The sequence below is a fragment of the Podarcis raffonei genome, chromosome 13 (genome assembly GCF_027172205.1).
Source record: "Podarcis raffonei isolate rPodRaf1 chromosome 13, rPodRaf1.pri, whole genome shotgun sequence".
Taxonomy (NCBI): Eukaryota; Metazoa; Chordata; class Lepidosauria; order Squamata; family Lacertidae; genus Podarcis; species Podarcis raffonei.
The window spans coordinates 35,098,058-35,117,385 of record NC_070614.1 but is presented as its reverse complement, the minus strand read 5'-3'; the positions used below and the strand labels follow the sequence as shown (position 1 = coordinate 35,117,385).

The 19,328-nt window shown below is 45.8% G+C and overlaps 1 protein-coding gene across 2 annotated transcripts in view; it reads left to right on the top strand.

Annotated features, from left to right (window-relative positions):
* Positions 1 to 15,943, top strand: part of KREMEN2 (kringle containing transmembrane protein 2) — a 29,677-nt gene extending 13,734 nt beyond the window's left edge. For both annotated transcript variants that reach the window (XM_053361503.1, XM_053361502.1), the window contains exons 2-8: positions 1,737 to 2,003; positions 3,008 to 3,132; positions 5,180 to 5,333; positions 9,464 to 9,796; positions 11,377 to 11,520; positions 14,349 to 14,421; positions 14,782 to 15,943. In XM_053361503.1, coding sequence (XP_053217478.1) covers positions 1,737 to 2,003; positions 3,008 to 3,132; positions 5,180 to 5,333; positions 9,464 to 9,796; positions 11,377 to 11,520; positions 14,349 to 14,421; positions 14,782 to 15,076 — 1,391 coding nt within the window. In that variant the 3' untranslated portion in view covers positions 15,077 to 15,943. The remainder of the gene's footprint in view (positions 1 to 1,736; positions 2,004 to 3,007; positions 3,133 to 5,179; positions 5,334 to 9,463; positions 9,797 to 11,376; positions 11,521 to 14,348; positions 14,422 to 14,781) is intronic.
* Positions 15,944 to 19,328: the final 3,385 nt, after the last annotated feature.

Below are 19,328 nucleotides of genomic sequence, written 5' to 3'. Positions count from 1 at the left end.
TTCTCAGTTGTCCTGTGATGCTTCTCCAATGCACCCGCGTTAGTGCAACCAGATTTTAACTGTCCGCTTTTAAAGATTGCATGTTTCAGCTGTGAATTCCTGTGCAAAACCGTGTTAGTTTGCAGGGGGAGGAAACAGCAGAAGTGCCACTATACAGTGGTACCTCAGGTTAAGTACTTAATTTGTTCCGGAGGTCCGTTCTTAAGCTGAAACTGTTCTTAACCTGAAGCACCACTTTAGCTAATGGGGCCTCCTGCCACCGCCGCGCCGCTGAAGCCGATTTCTGTTCTTATCCTGAAGCAAAGTTCTTAACCTGAAGCACTATTTCTGGGTTAGCGGAGTGTGTAACCTGAAGCATATGTAACTCGAGGTACCACTGTATGTGGCATCAACAGGAAGTACGTGGAAGTACAAGCTCCTGTGGCTCTGACCCCTCCTTGCTGCCATACTTTGTTTTAAAGTTGTTATCTTCAGGCTGTGATTGCTACGCTAACCATTAGCTCATTTCCATTAAAAAATAGCAAAAAAACCTCCACAGGAATGGTGATTAAAGAACAAATTTAATTTAACGCCTTGAAGGACCCAAAAAATAAAAATAAAAAATTGGAACATTTGTGCGAATTACAGGATTTCAGCAGGAAGCTTTAAATGCACGGGGTGTATGCAGTTAAGTGTTTTTTATTATTGAACCTGCCTTGGGACCTTAGGGTGAAGGGAAGGTAACAAACAAACAAACATCTCTGAGTGGGCACAGAGCACCTTTTCCTCACAATTCATCTGTCAAATCCGGCCTTTGCCAATTACGAGTCACGCCTTCCAACTTTAGAGCATGGACTTGGATCCTCTGAGGTCCAGAAATCTCTCCCTCTCTCTTTTGCTGTTAGAAATGAAACACTAAAACTCAGGACCTGTGAGGTTTAAAGGATCTGGGGCAAGGCAATGGCTAACAGCAGAATTCTTAGGAAATTATCCCCGCTGATTTCAAGGAGCCTTTCTTCTGCTTCAGTATGCATGGATTGTCAGAGTGTGAGTTTTCATCAAGGCATGCCATGATTCAAACCTGTCAAGCAGAGGGCTTTTTTACAACTGCTGAATTATGTCGCACTTGTTACCATGCCAGTTCTGCAGACTGAAGCAATTGAATGGGCCCATCTGGGCCAAGGAGATCCTGCAAGTAAACTAGTCCCAAGCCATGAAGGTCTTTATGTACTAATAGTAGCACCTTGAATTTGGCACAGTAACCAACCAGCCACCAGTGCCCATCTCTGAACAGAGGTGTTGTCTGCTGAGAAGGTCTCACCCCTGTCAGTAACCGTGTTGCAGCATTCTGCACTAACTGCAGTATCTGCACCAAGTGCAAGGGGAAGCCCCACACAGAGTGCATTGCAGTAATCCAGTTCTGAAATTTCCAGGGCCTGAACTATTGTGGTTAAGCTGGTATAGGGTGGATGGAGACCCAGGTTTACATCCCCTCTTAGCCCTAAATCCTAGTAGATGATCTGGATCCAGCCACCATTTCTCAGCATTCCCTACTTCACAGGGTTGTTGGAAGGATAAAGTGTATGCATTTGCAACTGAGCGACTCGGGAGAAGAGTGGGATTTTAAGAAATGCAATATGTAGATATATATATATTGATATTGTCACCTCTTTGGGATGCCAGAGAGAAAGCGAGAGTGTGCAACGAGAAGATTCGTCTCGCTGACCAGCCCTCCCTTCTTCTCTCCTTGCCTGCAGAGCTGTCTGAATGTTTTATGGTGAATGGGGCCGATTACCGGGGGACACAGAACAGGACCTCTCCCGGGAGCACGGGGCGGCCCTGCCTCTACTGGAACCAGACGCGAGAGCATGCCTACAACACCGCCAAGTACCCCAACGGCGAATGGGGCCTGGGTAGCCACAACTATTGTCGCAACCCGGACGGGGACGTACAGCCCTGGTGCTACATCTCGGAGAACGAGGAAGGCATCTACTGGAAGTATTGTGACATCCCGACCTGCCACAGTGAGTACAGGAGGCCTGGGTAGACTGTGTGTGTGTGTGTGTGTGTGTGTGTGTGTGTGAGAGAGAGAGAGAGAGAGAGAGAGAGAGAGAGAGACAGAGAGAGATGGAGAGAGATGGACTGGCTGAGTGCAGAAGAGTGGTGGGAGGCACCAGTTGGGGAACCCCCAAAGGAACCCCTAGGAAAAGAAGGCTCAGAGCCAAGGGATTGGTGGTGGGATGGCAATGAGGGAGAAGAGGGAGCAGGCTGGGAGGTGGTGGTGTCGGAAGCTGAAGAGGCAACAGGATTTAGTGAGCAGGAAGAGACTCTGGAAGAAGGCAGCCCAGAATTAGAGGCAGAAGCAGAGGCTGGAGAGAAAGGGGCCAAGAGGCAGAGATGAGTCAGGCTGGTGAAGAAGCTGGGGATCTCCCTCTCCTGCTGTGGCAAGCTCCGCTCCCCCTGGTCACCCAGAACCAGAAGAGGTATGAAGAGAGCAGAGCAAAGACAGGCACACAACTAAGTCTCAGATTGCAGAGATGAGACAGGCTGGTAAAGAAGCTAGGGGGTCTCCCCCTCCTGCTGAAACCAGCTCCCTACCCCCCAGTCTCCCAAAACACACAGATAAATGAAGAGAGTGGAGAGACAAGACGAAGGAGTCTAATGGAATGGCTGACCCAGGCCCGTACAGAGCTTGTCTTGTTAGGATAAAGTTATAAACCCCAGTTAGCTTAGCCCTCTGAGGCTTGGGGCAAGTGTATCCTCCTGCCCCCCCACCTTGCACGAGCCTGGCTTGACTCTCCAGGTGACAGCCGAGGGGCAGGAGGCCTAAGGGAACTGGTCGGTCGCAACACTTGCAAAAGCCTTAAGGCAGACAGACAGCTTTGTTTCCAATCAGTGCATGCCCTGTAACTTCATGGTGAAATTCTGTAACTTTTTATACAAGTGTTCCGGGGGGTGGGGTGTTGGGGTTTTCACTCTCTTGCCCTTCCAGACAACAAAAACACAATCACTTTGTCCTCCTCTCCAGTGCCAGGTTACGTTGGCTGCTTCTTAGATTCTGGGACCCCACCGGCCCTGAGTGGGAGCAGCGGCACCTCCACCAAGCTTACAGTGCAAGTCTGCCTCAGCTTCTGCCGCAAGCGGGGCTATAAGGTAAAGCTCTTTGTCAACCATGGGCATCTCACCTCACCTGGCCTGCCTAATAGCATCTTCAGGCTTATGGCCTGGTCTGATGTCGCAACTCTGCTGGAGTTAAGTGGATCTCGGCCTAGTCAATGTGTGTCTTGGAGACTAGGAGTGAATCCGGTGTACACCAACTTGGACTTCCATGGTAGAAAGCCTGGGATATAAATTATGGGGTGTACTGAAGTAAGTTGTATTCACATTGGCCCCCTTAAAACTAACAAACCTAAATTAATCAGGCCTATTCATTTCAGTGGGTATATCCTGAGTAGAACCAGTGCTTTTTTTCTGGGGGGGGGACACAGTGGTACGCATGCCCCTAAACATTTTGTGAATCTTTGTACTTTTGTCCATTTACTGTATTTATTTTTCCCGATTTGAACTATAAAATGGTGATTTTCTTGAGTCAAAATGAGAGTACTCCTAAACAATATTTGAGAAAAAAAGCACTGAGTAGGGCAAATACTGGGCACAACCCCAAATAAGCATCAACCCTACAGAAAAAGGATTAGGGTTGTGTTCAACTAAGTCTTATTCATAACAGACCCATAGAAATAAAAAATGAGTGCAAAGGCACTTGGGATGACTGGCCAGTACTTGAACACTTGAGGTGTTGTTGTCGCTATTGCATTTGTTCTTTTAGTTACCCAGTCTCAAAAATTCAGATACAGGCCTGCAAGCATCAACTGGCCATTGCCTATGATGTGGATGGTGGTGAAGCTGCCACATGTTCAAGTCATTGTGTGACTTTTCTTTATAAAATTTAATTTCAGCTGTGATGCATTTTTAAGCTCTACACGAGGTTGAACGTGCTTTCCTGCTCTGCAACTCCAGCCCTAGAGCGTTAGCCGGTCTTTTTAACAAAATGTTGATGAAGTTGCTGCTTTAAAATTCGCCCCAAAGCTTAAAAAGAAATATCAGCCCCAATCTGTTGCTTCATTCCCTTTGATTATCAGATGACACTGTGTTTTTCTAGAAGGGAGATTTACAGAGACACCCCTGCCACTTATAAGAACATAAGAAGAGCCTGCTGGATCAGGCCAATCAGCCATGTAGTCCAGCATCCTCTTCTCATAGTGGCCACCAGATCCCTCTAGGATCTTGTGATTTCTAGCAACTGGTATTCAGAAGCATTCCTGCCTCTGATTGTGGAGACAGATCATCATGGCAAGTAGCCACTGATAGTCTTGCTCTCCATGGATTTGTCCAATCCTTTTTCAAAGCCACCCATTGCATGGTGTGTACACTTGGTTTGGCCTCTGGCAAGCAGGTTTGGTAGTCTTTGTGTTATTCCACAAACCTGCAGCACCTATTTGGGACAAAATAAATCTCTGCGTGTGCCAGAAGATACGACGTTTCTCTGAAACCACTTTTACCTTCCTTAAAGCCACCTCAGCTAGGGAAAAAAGGCCACCTTAAGCTGATGGAATATGTGCACCTTGCGGACCTAACATATAGAATAAGAGAACAAGAAGAACATACGTTTAGAGAAGATTGGGAAATGTTTATTGAATATATGGGGGAAATTGTGTACACCTGAAAACGTTGGCAGCATTAAGATAAATTCAACAGTGTAAATAAGTTTTGTTGGATGTAATAATGGAATACTGAATGGTTTTGTTTATGTAAAATATGCAGGGATTTATGATATACAAAATGAACCATGGAAAGAGAATAAAGGGAGTCATTGATATTTTAAGGATGTTTAAATGAGTATTCTAAATTGTAAAACAGAAAAGTTATATAAAAAAGAAAAACAAAGTTCACCTCAGCTTCACTTTCTCTGTACTGGGGCTGTTTATTGGTGTCATTGAGGTTGCAACTCAGATTGTATTTTTCTGGGTGTACGTCCCACTGAACCCAGTCGGGATTGCTTTTGAGTGCACATGTATGGGATTGTGCTGTTAGCCATGCAACGAACAAACACCATCGGCAGGTTATGGGATCAGATCTACAGCCTGCTTCCCCTCCCATGTACATATGCTTTCTTAATCACCTTTCTCTTTCTCCTCTGCAGTTTGCTGGCGTAGAGGCTGGTTATGCCTGTTTCTGTGGCCACGAAGGGGATGTCCGACGTAGCCAGCCAGTGAGTGCCGTGGAATGCGACCAAGTCTGCTTTGGCAAGTCCAGCGAGTTGTGTGGAGGAGATGGCCGGATTGGCATATACAATGGTAAGTGTGAGGACGCAGGAGGCTTATCACAGATCAAAGGTTTTTTAATCAAAAAGATGTACGCGCATCTGCTGTGCATGCCTGATGACAAAGGTTTTTATGCACAGAGGTAGAGAGAAGTGTTTTTCTCTGTTTCCCCTTGAGGGAGAATTCAGAGGACACCCAGGGAAATCCATGGGAAGCAGGGCAGCCCAAAATTAAGGCTGCAGTCCTCTTACAGGCAATGACCAATCGATGCGCGCCCAATTGATGCATGACCGTGCATACGTGCAGTGTGCCAAACCCAAAAGTGACTTTTAAAATGGCCCTAAGAGAGCCCAGAAAGGGCGAAAAGCAGTGCCTAGCAATCCCACAAGCCTTTGCAAGTGCAATCCCAGGAGCCCTTGCACCGGCCGTTAAGACCTGTGCGGAAGTGGAGTTTGAACAAGGGGATTTGGAGGGAGCGATTGTGCTGGAGTTCGGCATCTGGTAAGTTGCCACTGGTTTTTTAAAGGGCTTTTCAAGGATTTCCCATGCATCTTGCCCCAACAGAGGGTGCTAAAATTTCATGACTGTGAAAGAGAGCATCCTGATTGGAAATAGACAGGACACTTCATGGAAGGACTTTTTGAGTATTTCAGTTTAGAAAAGGGAATCTTTCCCGGGCCTTCTCCAAAGCAGATCTTGTTTTGCTCCCATCCTTCCAGTCTCACGTTCTCTCGACATCTGGATTGCATTTATTTATTTATTTCTAACCAATGTTGTTTTTTGAGAAATTTTTCATTTTCCTGTTTTCCAGACACAGTTGAGTTGTTTTCTTTCCCCAGTTTTGACTCTCAGGGATGTCAAAGTGCAGTGTATACGCTTAACAGTTGAGTTTTGTTTTTTGTTTTGTTTTTAAATGTTTTTTGACAACAAATATAATGCTTTTTGGGTGCCACCCACATTGTCCCAGTATTTTTTACAACAGCCCTCTACTGTACGATGCCTGAATGATATTATTACAGCATGTAAATCATTTATTATTATTATTATTATTATTATTATTATTATTATTATTATTAGTTTATCTACCACTTAATTACAATTATCTCTAAGTGGTGTACAGCAAGCTGAGCAAATACAACAGAGATAAAAAGCTAACTCTAAGATCAAAAATGACTTTTAATGACTGCTGAAATAGAAATCCTTCAGTAGGCGCCAGACGTTCAACAGGGAGGGGGCATGTCTGATCTCATTTGGAAGTGAGTTCCACAAAATGATGCCCACAGCCCTGAATGCATGGCTCCTTGCAGACACAAGCCATGAATCTGAGCTGTGGGGAACCGTGGTGATTCCCCTGTAGACCTCAGGGATCAGGCACAGGTATAAAGGATCAAGCGGTCCTTAAGGTATATCGAATATGGGGGGATTCTCACTTACGCATGGGGTTCCATTCCTGACTGCTGTACATGTCACTGGGACGCATGTGAGTGGTGATTAGCCTGCCCCACTCTGCCCTTACCCCCATTCTGCCCCTTTTCAGTGCCGAAAATAGCACACATGTTAGCAGGAGCGTGTGTGCTGATCACGTATGAGTGTGGAGACGCCTGTACTGTTATTGTAGAATGTTATAGTATACTGTAATTGTTTGGTACACTTGGGTCATCCCATTTGCCATCTAAAAAAAATGATAATAGTTTGTTTTTGTGTTTATTTATTACGTTTTAAAAATCTATTCCTTTATCTTCACAACAACCTTGCAAAGCTGAGAGATCAGGAATAGTCTAAGGTGACCCAGGCCACTCAATATGTTTTGTGAATGAGTGAGGATTATAGTTTTGCCACTACACTGTTTATCTCTCTTATCGGTTGTTGTTGTTTTTTAAGGGTGAGTTTGTGTCTATTGCCATGATTGCAAACAATGGAGGTACGCTTTTTCTTTTTAATTAAAAAGTATACTTCATTATTATACCCGGAAAGGTCCTCCCCCCCCCCTTTAGAGTACCTCCAATTAAAACTTAACAATTAAGGAGTCGTACCTCCTGTGTCTCTGAGTGATTCACTGTTCTGGGCATGGCCATTTTCTTCAGTGGCAGGTCATTGCACAGTATCTCTACATTAGAGGCAAATGATTGCCAGGCCACAGCCAAAGCTGGTTGGAAGGAGGTAAGATCAGAGCAGCAAATTACGCAGAGCAGCAACAGGCAGCCTCCTCTGCGGGTGGGTCAGTCTGCTGCATCGGGCGTGGCTGAACCATCCAATCTCACGCAGCATCAATGTGCAGCAACATTAGCGCCTCCTAGTGGTGGCTGATTGGAAGGAGGCAAGGCCAGATCAGTAAATTACAGAGATGCAGCAGGCAAGATCCCCTGGATGTGGAGTGGGTGTTTTGGGTCCACAAATGAACCTAACTGCTTTCTCACAGTGGCCTGCCTTGCACAACTCAGTGTGCTCTGGCACGCAGTCCATTAATTACTATATGATGTATTATCACCCCAATTATAAGGTTTGCATCAAGTGTCTCCTGCTGTGGCTTCCACAGGTCAGGATCCAGAGAGCGTGTACCACCAGCCCTCTGTTCCTACTACGAACCTGGTATGCCAGGGAAGGGGCAGAAACCAGTGGAAGAGCATCTACTTTGAACACAAACGATTCTTGATTCAAGCCTTGGCAATGCCACATAGTGCTGGGAATGTCCTGTGTCAGAAACACTGGAGAGCTTCCCCAGGCAGGGAAGACAATGCTTAGTTAGATGGACCACTGGGCTGATGAAGTGCAGGTGAATTCTGGGCATCAAGGGCGCCATCCAGGCTGAGGTACCAGCATGCAATCTTGCCCTAATCACATGACTGTCTAGGGCCAATCACAACCAACCAGGCCATATAAAGCCTTACTTCAGAGCTTGCTGCTCAGTCTGAGCAATTCATCTCCAGCGTGAGGAGGTTGCCTAAGCGCTGCCCACCAGTCTCTTACGGCTGCCTTGGATCTTGACCTGCCTGGTTCCGACTGAGCCCTTGCTTCAATCAGATCCTCTGAGGCTGACGGGTCTTCTTGACCCCTGCCTGTCTGTGGTCATGTGCACCTTCCTCTAGTCTCTCTGATTCTAGTTCTGGATCTTGATGTCCACTTGGCTTGGGATCGTGTACTTGCTTTTGGGCTGTGTGGGCAGACAGGCAGCCCCCTGGCAAAGTCCAGCATGTCTGAAGCTTGATCCTGCTAAAAAACGTAAGAAGAGCTCGTCTGCATCAGACCAAAGGTCTGCCTAGCCCTACTTCCAGTTTCCCAGAGTGACGCACCAGAGGCCAGTGAGCACAACAGCACTCTCTCCACTCCTGAACAACTGGAATTCAGAGGCATACTGTTCCGAGATTGAATGTAATACACAGCTATGATAGGTAGCAGCCACTGATAGTCTTATCGGCCATCAATTTTCTAATCTCCCTATTAAGCTGTTCAATATGGCGGTCATTGCTACTTTTGGCAGTAGCGAGTTCCGCAGCTTAACCAAATGAACTACTTCCTTTTGTCTGTCTTGAATCTTCTGCCATTCAGCTTCCTTGGATGGCCCCAGGCTCTAGTATTACGAGATGCGGCAAGAAGCTTCACTGTTCATTTTCTCCACCCCATGCATAATCTTACACACCTCCATAAAACCCCGTTCTAATTCTGTAAGCAGTCTTACTCATGCAGAAGATGATTGGCTCCTTGTCTGGATGGGAAATTTATTATCAGAAGCTGGGCTCTGTTGGTGTAACCGCATGGAAAGCTGTTTTGCACAAACGCTCACAATGTGGAAAGCCATTTTGCGCAAAGGGGCAGGGTTTTTTTGTCATTGAAAATTAAAACAAAAATCTTTTTTCTGATATCTTATCTTTCATTTCACTCCTTTATTGTGAATAGCATTTTACAGAGGTATAAATAACTGTAAATATGAAAAGATACAAAATATTCTCTAATTTTTTCCCCTTGGTTATATGTATTTTCTTTTGTATTTTCTTTTGTTGTAACTATGTATGTTTCCTAATTTGTACTTAATAAAAAAGGGGGAAAAAGAAAGAAAATTAAAACAAAAAAATGGGGACCCTAAAAGTTGCATCCCTCTATTGATTACATTTTTATTCTGATCCTTCCCTCCCTCCCCCCACCCTGCTTGTCTCTCCACCCCACAGTATCCATGGGTGCCTGCCAGGGAAACTTCAGCGATCTCTCTGGAGTGATTTACTCTCCGCAGTTCCCGGATGACTACGAAGCCGACAGCAACTGCAGCTGGTCCCTGCACCCCCTGGGCTGTGAGTCCGTGGAGGTCACCTTCCGGATCTTTGACGTGCATGACCCCAACGACCGCCTGGAGCTGTGGGATGGACACAGCAATCTCTTGCTGGCTCAGTTTGACGGACGCCGGAGGCCGGGGGCTCCCCTGCTGTTCCCCACCGACCACCTGCTCCTCTCCTTCCATTCGGATCAGCTCCTGCAAGCCCAGGGCTTTGCCATCTTGTACAGAGGTATGTGCCAAGGCCTGACTCTGCAATGCATCTGCCCCGGGGGTAGAATGGGCGGGATAAACCTGTTCCACCTGGGTTAAGTAACGCTGCAGCGATCACCTGCAGAGGAGGTAGATCAGGGGAAAGAAGCCTCTTCCCAAGTGGGTCTGGAGGGCCACAGCAAGGACCAAAAGTAAGAACTCCTGCTCCCACACCAGAAGACTTTGAGGTGGTGTGGTGTGCGGCTGAGGCGGAGCGAGGCTGTCTTTGAACTCCCGGACTCACTCCAGCGCCTGCCAACTCTTCCCTGGGGCTCGGTGTGTCAGAGTCTCTAATTAGAAGCTCTTGCTTCCACACCTGGAAAGGGAGGAGGGTGACCGGCCCTTTGAACTGGGGCCCTGAGAATGGGGAGGATTTCTTTTGACAGCGCTTGGGAAGCCCTGCATGTGGGTTCCTCGCACTCGCTCACCCTCCCGCTGGTGACAGCACTTTTGAAATAGTCACCCAATGGGTTAACTACTGGCAAGTTTCTCCTGGTGTGTCCCTTTGAACCTCCTGTGCAGCCGCAGGCCTGTAGCCAAAAATGATTGTGAACTAAAGGTGGGTAGGGCACCTGGTTGGGGGATTGGGGCGGAGGGAGGCAGAATGAATACAGAACAGGAAGAGCCTAAATACAAGTGGCCTGATGCATTGCTGTTTAATTGTATAAACTATTAATACAATGGCTTTCTTGGTCATCCCTGGGCCTCTGTGTCCGTTGGCCAGGAAACAGGAAAGGTACCGTCTTATTGATCGTCAGGCAAAATACCTGCTGGTGGCCTTTGTTTGTTAAATTTGGATGCTGCCAGAGTTGCTCAGGGCAGAAAAGGTCAACGTGTTAGAACAGCAGGATTTAAAATGCAAATGAAAACCTATTTAAACACAATTAAAAACCACCTAAGAAAGCTTTTTAAAAGCCGAGAACGTCAAAAGCTGAGAACTTTAAAACACTTAGAATTTTAAAAACCATTTAAGAGCAATTGCACACCCTCACAGCTATAAATTTCATAATTTACATCACCACTCCACACTTTGCAGTTCATTTCTGGTTCACCTATCTTTCTGGGAAGCAGGTTTGTTTTGCAAGAGCTCCAAATCGGAATCACTTGTGACAATCTTGAAGTGCCCTGGGGCTCTTGCTTCACAATTGTGACACAGTAAGCAAAGGGTCATCTAGTCCAACTCCCCGCATTGCAGGAAACTCATGTAAGGCATCCATGATAGATGACCATCCAACCTCTGCTAAAAAACCTCCAACGAAGGAGAGTCCATCACCTCCCAAGGGGAGACCGCTCCACTGTGGAACAGCTCTTACTGTCAGAAAGGTTTAGTCGGAATCTCCTTTCTTGCAATTTGGAGCCATTGATTTGAGATCTTCCATGTGACAACTCTTAAGATATTTGAAGATGGCTATCATATCTTTTCTCAGTCTCCTCTTTCGCAGGCTAAACATACCCAGCTCTCTCAACCGTTCCTCATAAGGCTTGGATTCCAGACGTTGGAAACAGGGTTGGCTAAAAATCCACTATGAAGTCAAATAAACTCTTTTGATTTCCCTGCAGGAGTGAAAGGTCCCCCTATCAACGGAGCCCGGTCTGATTTACGAACCCTACCGGGTGACGGATCCCGTCTCATCCCAACCTCCTCTGATTGGTTGAACTCCACCTGGACCTACAGCGCCAATGACTCTGCCATTGGGGTAGGAGGTAAAGAACTAGACTTGCAGCAGGGCTTGGCCCTCGATGCTGCAGCTTGTGCTATAACCCGATTGGCTGGCTCAAGTCAAAACAGTCTCTGATGAGGACATTCCCTGCGGGAAGTGTGGGCCTAACAACTCATTGCACACATGTGCCTGCCAGATGACCCCCCCTTTTTTTTAGAAAGTGAGAAGTTAACTTTTGCAAAGGAGAGTACAGATCAGAGAAAGGCAACCTATGTGTGCTCAATCCTTTCTCTACCCACCATTTCACAATTCTAAGCCCCTTCCCATAACAGCTCCCCAATTCCACACACAGGATTACAGTTGCACTTTTTCAAGGATAAGCATGTAAGGGGTATCAGAGCAGGGGGCAGGGCAGGCAAATCTCACTGCAGGTGCCTTTTGGAGCTGGAAAACGGGGAGGAAAAGGGTAAAGCACTCTCTCCATTCCACAGTCTACATTTCCTTCTCTTAAAGCAGCTTCTAAAAAAACAAACGCCAAACCATAAACCACTAAGATTCTCTAATAATACACATTCACACATAATTTAATAGGGATGCTGGAAGAATTGGATCTTTGCAAATTCCAATATGAACTGATTTGCTCTTCCTGTACTAATGTGTGAATTGGAATTTTGTCACCCACAAATGTCCAAGCTCTCTGAATGTTCCAATGCTATTCTTGGCTCAAAAAACGTATCAAAATACTTTGAAATGCATGTTTTTATAAAAAAAATAGGTTTGGAAATGCATGTTTTGATAGAAATTAATCTGCAATTTTTTTTTAAAAAAGTAGATTAATGTGGAAATGGCACAGAATGAACTTAGGGGTGACCACAAGCAAAAAGGGAACAGATTTGAAGTAAACTGATTTGCCCATCTCCAAAGTGCAGCTAGTTGACCTTCGGTTCCCACGTTGTGTAAAATTTGTTGTGGTGCAATCCAGCCACCAGGGGTCATAGTCTGTACCTTTATAACATAATGCACTTTGTAGTCAGCTGTGAGTTAAATGACATTAGAGATCCTGAACTTTCTCTTATTCTGGGCAAAGCTTTGCACACCTTGCACTTAAATAGAATGAATGAAAGAAAAATCAGAACTCAGCATGCAGTACAAACTGGATTCTGTGACCTATGTATTATTAAGCACAATTATTTCACATCTGCTGATTTTGCACAACCCTTACTAGCCATGGGGAAGGGAAGAGAGCTGGGCAGGGCAGCCTCATCTCTATTTTGCTTTTGCTAAAAGCCCTGCTTGGCTGTCACCCCACCTGGTTTCTGCAGCATTGCCCATGCACTTTCACATCTGTATATCTACAGGGACTAGGAGCATGAAACAAAAAAACCCCCAAGTCTCTCAGATTGCTGAGTGCTTGCATGGTGCAATTGAGGAACTGTGGAATGCATTCAGCCCATGGGATGAGGCCTTACATTGCTAACATGACTACTACATTTATTGTTTGCCAACATGCATGCAAAGCTCTCGCTGTGTGTACACACACATACACACACACACACACACACACACAGAGATGTATACAGAGAACACCTTTACACGGATTTGCACCATGTTTTAAATTTCCCTCCGAAAATAAACAGTTCCTTGTCCAAGAGGATTTTTTTTGAGTTTGTTCCATTTCTGCAGTAAACAGCTGGTTTTCCCAGGGAAAGCAGCAGGACCAATCCCCCCCCCCAAAAAAAACCTCCTCTTGGACCCATGACCTGAAATCATGGGACAAACAAAAATGTGGATGGGCCCTTTAAATCTGGAGCCAACTTCTGCTTTCTTGTGGGTCTTCTCTCTTCTCCAAATACTGTAGTCTTATTATTGCTATTGTTACTATTACTATCATTATTTTAATCTGTGTGCCCCTTTTGTGCCCTAAAGTGGCTCACAAGACTGTCGTCTAGGTGTATTTTGCTGTATAACGCCCACCTCCCAATCTTTATTTTGTGCTGAGGGTTATATAGAACATTTAGCACAACCTGGTGGCAATTTTGTATTTTTATTTATTTATTAAATGTGTATACCATCCTATACCCGCAGATCTTAGGACGGTTCACAACATAAAATCACAATAAAAAACACACACAGAATACATCATAAAAACAAATACAACGTAATAATCCCCGCTTACAAAAACACATTTTAAAAGGGCATCAGATGTCAATCAGCCAAAGGCCTGGTGGTGAGGAGGCTGTGCAATGTCAGAGGGACTAGAAGGTGCTTTAAATTGGGGAAGGGGAGCCCAAAGCCCTCCAAGTGGTGCTGGATCCCATCAGCCCCAGCCAGCATGGCCAGTGGTCAGGGATAACGGGACTTGTTGTGCAATGACATTTGGAAGGCCGCCGATTCCCTGTCCCTGTTTTAAATCACCACTCTTGACAAACATAAACAAGACGTTGGAGCTCTGTGATCAAAGCTGCTGTCTTTGAAAAGAACTGCTTTTAAAAAATAGATGGTAGGTCTGATCACAGATCCCAACCGGCTTCCTACTTTGGCTCAATAAACAGATTGGAAATGGCTGACCTTTTGGCTTTTTGGATCTGCGTGACGCAGCAGGCATTATAAATTTATATGAAATGCACAGGATGTCTCTACCAAGCAGGTATTGGTCAGCTTTTTACACAGAAACGTAAGCTGACCAGTATAGCATCCACTTATCATATTTGCAATGTCTGAAAGTAATTTCCTTTCCATTGTGAGAGCTAGAAAGAGACTTAATTCTGTAGGGGACTCAGCATGGTGATTAATCAATCCTGCCCTGTAGCTTTCTAGCTCTCTGTGGAAGGTTGTACATAAATAGTGTCTTCTGTTCTTTTGTTAACACAGCTTGGGTGATGTACACAGCTACAGGGACCTTCATCCTAGCCATCCTCATCATCTCGTACCATCTACGCAAGAGGTAGGCTGGGGTTTCAACTGGATGACGGGAGTGAGTCAGAGGTCTTGCATTTCATTCCCATCTTTTGGTGTGTGTGTGTGGGGGGGGTATTGTAGGGAGAAAAGAGTCCTAGATTCTTCCCCCTTTTGGGGGAATGACAAGGAGTTAAGAGGAAGTGAGTCACTTTGGTCATGTTGGCAGAGGATGCTGGGAACTGTAGTCCAAAAACTTATAGAGATTCCCACACTGGCTACCTTTAATCTAGAGAGTCTTGTACATGTTGGACATTAGAGACATGCTCAGGATGCTGGGCCATTGCTAGTGGTGGCGTCAATCTTTGACTCACCTGATTGCACTGTTTGTTTGTTTTCTTATCTCCAGGACCTGCCTTTTTGTGCAGAAGAAGACTGGCAGCTCTCTGGGCCCTTTCTCCTCCAAAGGCCCTCGAAGCCGCTGCCAGTGCCTTGGGGGCGAGGCGTGGGCCGTGGCCTACCGCCACACCCGGGTCGTGATCTGCACCACGCGTGGCGCCCCGCACCACCGCCCCTTGCGCAACGGGGGCGGGGTTGCCGGGGACGACGAGGCCTCCTCAGACTGCTCATGCCTGTGCCACAGTTACGAGAACCTTTCGTCCACCAACCAGTCCTCTCTCAAATCTCTCATCTCCACCATCTGAGGCCATGCGAACCTTATAACTTCCACCTTCACCCCTGTCATGACCAGCTCCCTTTCTACTGCCAGATCCCTGGAGCAGAACTTCCTCAGTTTGCTAGGAACCAAGAGACCAACCTTATAAGCATATGCAGGGGAGGCAGGGGAGCCAGAATTTAATGGAAGCCAATGCACCGTTTGGCACAGATATGAACGTTCTGGAGAAACTGAAAGTTGTTTTGACAGCAGGAACTTGTGTAGCAACATTGCCTAAACAACCTTCTCTGGGCCAGGAGAGTACCGAGGTGGTGAGAATCCTATTGCCACATCCCTTTGAGGGAGACATTTGTGCCTTCTTTGAAGCTGGGATTTCCCCTGGGGTTTTGTAAACCTTGCCTGTGGGACAAAGAGTTTTGGTGGAAGTCTCCCATCGTGGCAGGATTCATACCTGCATGGAATTTAGGACTGTGTGACAGGAGAGATGCGTTCTCTATAACACATGGAAGTTCAGGCATCTCTCAGGTTCACGTTTTGTGAGACGCCAAGGCCTGGGAATGGTGAGATCCTGGCTGCATCCTCAAAGAGGTTGGAGTGAGGAAAGCCTTCAGTTCCACAGGCTCATCTGTGGATGCTGAATTGGGGCGGGGGGGGCAGGGAATGGTGGTATTCGTGTGCAGATCCCATTACCGGTGTCACTTTGGGGACATTTTGGTGCAAACAGAGGCCATGGGGCACTTGAAAGACTTTTCACTTGGCTACACGGGGGTGCAAAGACACACCAAAAAAGAAGAGGGGAGATCAAAACCAGCCCCCTTGCCTATTGTGTCCCAGAGCCGCACGATGGATTTTGGAACATAAAACCTTCATTAAATTATTTTCATATCGGTAAAAATGCTTCTCTGTTCTTCACTGCACTGATCAGCAATGTTGGGTTGGGGCTGGAAGCAGGGAACTGAAAGTCTGAATGTTTCTTACTGTTCCTGGATTGGATATACAGGGATGGCTGTTGAGGGCACAAGAGCAGGAAATAATTCTAACACACGTACCTAGAGGTTTTGATCTGATTTCCTTCAGTAACAGCAACGATTCCCAAATTTGTGACAAGACACAGAACATGAGATGATCCCTATCTTGTCGTGAAAAAGCAATAATTTATTCAAGGCTCCAAAGGAGGCTGCTGGCTTTGTTTCTGCCTGCAGGCCTCCTGGTGTCAAAAACTGGGATAGCTCAGTCAGAACACGAGACTCTTAATCTCAGCGTTGTGGGTTCCAGCCCCCATGGTGGGCAAAAGATTCCTACATTGCAGGGGATTGGATTAGATGACCCTCAGGGTTCCTTCCGTCTCTACAATTACAGTTGTACCTTGGAAGTCGAACGAAATCCGTTCCGGAAGTCTGTTTGACTTCCAAAATGTTTGGAAACCAAAGCACAGCTTCTGATTGGCTGCAGGAAGCTCCTGCAGCCAATCAGAAGCCACGGAAGCCCCATCAGACGTTCGGGTTCCAAAGAACGTTCGCAAACTGGAACACTCACTTCCGGGTTTGTGGTGCTCGGGAGCCAAAATGTCTGAGTACCAAGACGTTCAGGATCCAAGGTATGACTGTATATGATTCTATTATCCTTGAGCAGCTGTTGTAGATCTTGGGCCTGACAAAGCTTACCACTGACCTGCCCTGGACACAGTGTTAATTATCTCCCAAAGTTTTGATCAGCCCTGGAGAAGTTTGGGTCAGTTGGGGAGCTACCATTTAAATTTTCCATTCCTTGAAGCAAGGATGGGGCACCTCTGACCCATCAGCCAACCTTGGCCCATCAAGCCATTCCCTCCCCCCTAAACCACACATGCCTATCAACCACCTGACACCACTCCAATAGGTGGGTGATGCCAGCTGATGGGCAGGCTTCAATTCTGTTTTGGCTGTGCATTCAGCCATTGTGGCAGGATTTGACCCTCCAGCTCACCAGCTGTTGATGGGAGGGGGCGTTAAATCCTGCTCATCTTGACAGAATTCAATGCAAACCCCTTTACTGAAGCCCCTGGTAAAATGATGTTTGTTTTCTCCATTTTAGCAGCAGCGCCTTGCTGACCGCTGCCTCATTGTGATGTTAGACGATTGGTAGTTAGGTGGTTTTACTTGCAAAGCCAATCCTGGTAAGGATCAGGTCTGTGGAGCCCAAAAGTTTCCTCTCCCACCGCCCTGAAGTGAACCCTCCTCCTCCAACCTGCCCCCTCCAAGTCCCCTCACATATTTCTTTTGCCAGCGCTAAACTAAATTCTGGGGCAACAACTTTTATGTTTTGTTTTTAGCTCTTGGGCCCATATGTGAAACAATACAAAGAGGGCGCTCTGAGCATGTGTGAATTTCCCACAATAACTCCCAAAATACTTTGCATTTTGGGATATTTTTAATGACAGCTTGAAGGCCCAGCCACCCTACATGAGGCATGAGTGCAACGCCAGCAACTGCCCAAAGGTACTGGGTGTTGGTGCTGGGCCTGACTAGCCGTCACCGGCCACACAGACTTCCTGCTTTCACAAGTAAGGGTTTCAAAGAACACAGGTGTAATTTCTAGATTGAGACATCAGAAGAACAATACCTTATTTTAGAAATGTTCACAACCTAACCTACATTAAAAAATGTGTTTTCCCTCATGTTTGTTCTGAAGTTTTAATGAAGAGGCCCAAATCAGGTACGAGTTCAAAAGCTTGACTGCAATCCAACAGTTATTTTGGATTTACAATATGCCATACCTGGCCAAAAAAGCGAAACAGCCGTAAATGTAATGAACATCCAATCACAGTGAGCACCCAAACTCATTTAATATGAATTATTCCCATTCATATTCAATAATAATTCCAAACGGAAACAAAGGGAAATGCAGCGAGTGGAAGATTCATGTTTAATTTGCATGCAAATTTGAGGGAAGTCAAATTTAGATGTGGGCCAAGGTTGTGAGTTTACATATTTAATTAAATACACATTCAAATGTATTAAGTTGAGTTTTGCATTTCAAAACAAAACAAAAGGAATTACAGCTGCAATCTTATACACACTGCCTTGGAAGGAACTGTCTCTCAGCCTAACCTACCTCATAGGGTTGTTGTGAAGATAAAATGGAGAGAAGTGCCTGTTTGGAGGAAAGGTAGGATACAAATGTAAAAATAAAAGAAGTCCCACTGAACTTTTGATTAATCATGCATAGGGTTGTGCTGTAACCCCCTTCCCCTCATACTTTTCCGTACAGTGGTACCTCGGGTTAAGTACTTAATTCATTCCGGAGGTCCGTACTTATCCTGAAACTGTTCTTAACCTGAAGCACCACTTTAGCTAATGGGGCCTCCTGCTGCCACTGTGCGATTTCTGTTCTCATCCTGAAGCAAAGTTCTTAACCTGAAACACTATTTCTGGGTTAGCGGAGTCTGTAACCTGAAGTGTATGTAACCCGAGGTACCACTGTATTGTATAATGTTAATTGTCTTCCATGTTGGAGAGGGAAACTTTGTTACCCTCCAACTGCCAGTAGCACCTGAGAAAGGGAGACTCCAAACGCAGTTAGATTAATGAGGCAATCCTGAGAGAGTAATTAATAAATTACTGTAATTCATGTCTGTTCCACTAGCTTTCCTTATGTTCTGCCTGGGCAGAATGAGTTTAATGCATTAATCTGGAATGTGGAAGTAGTCTGAGATGAACATGACAATAGCGTACCCAAATTATTACTAATCAAGAGGTAAAAGGAAAGCTGTATCCTACGTTGTGCAAATATTGTTACAGCGTTCCCACCCCTCCGCCAGCCTTTCCTCCCGGTTACTTATTGCTTTAATAAAGAGGAGAATCACCCGCGTGAGTTATATTTCTATTAATAAAACTGCTGTGTAGCTTAGTGGCTGCCAGCCCGCAGACTGAACTATGAACCTGGCAGTCTCTCAATCAAACCTCACTCCTGCGAGACGCCCCCCTCGCGGTTATAGGCAAACCGCTCTCTCAGCCTCAGTCCCACTTCTGCAATATGGGGATAATGCTGGACTTCCATACAAGGTTGTTGCAAGGATGACTGGATCACGTTATGTCTCTGAAAGCTGAAAACTCACAAGGCGCTATAAATGCGTAGGAAATCACTGCATTATGAAACACATGCAAATACTTATAATAATATGAGATCTCCTTGCACAAACAACGTTATTGCAATAGCGCTTTGGGGATTACTTAAAAAAAATATATCAAAGAGGTGTCCTATTATGTGACGGGCCACCACGCAGTTTAGGGGCGTGACTT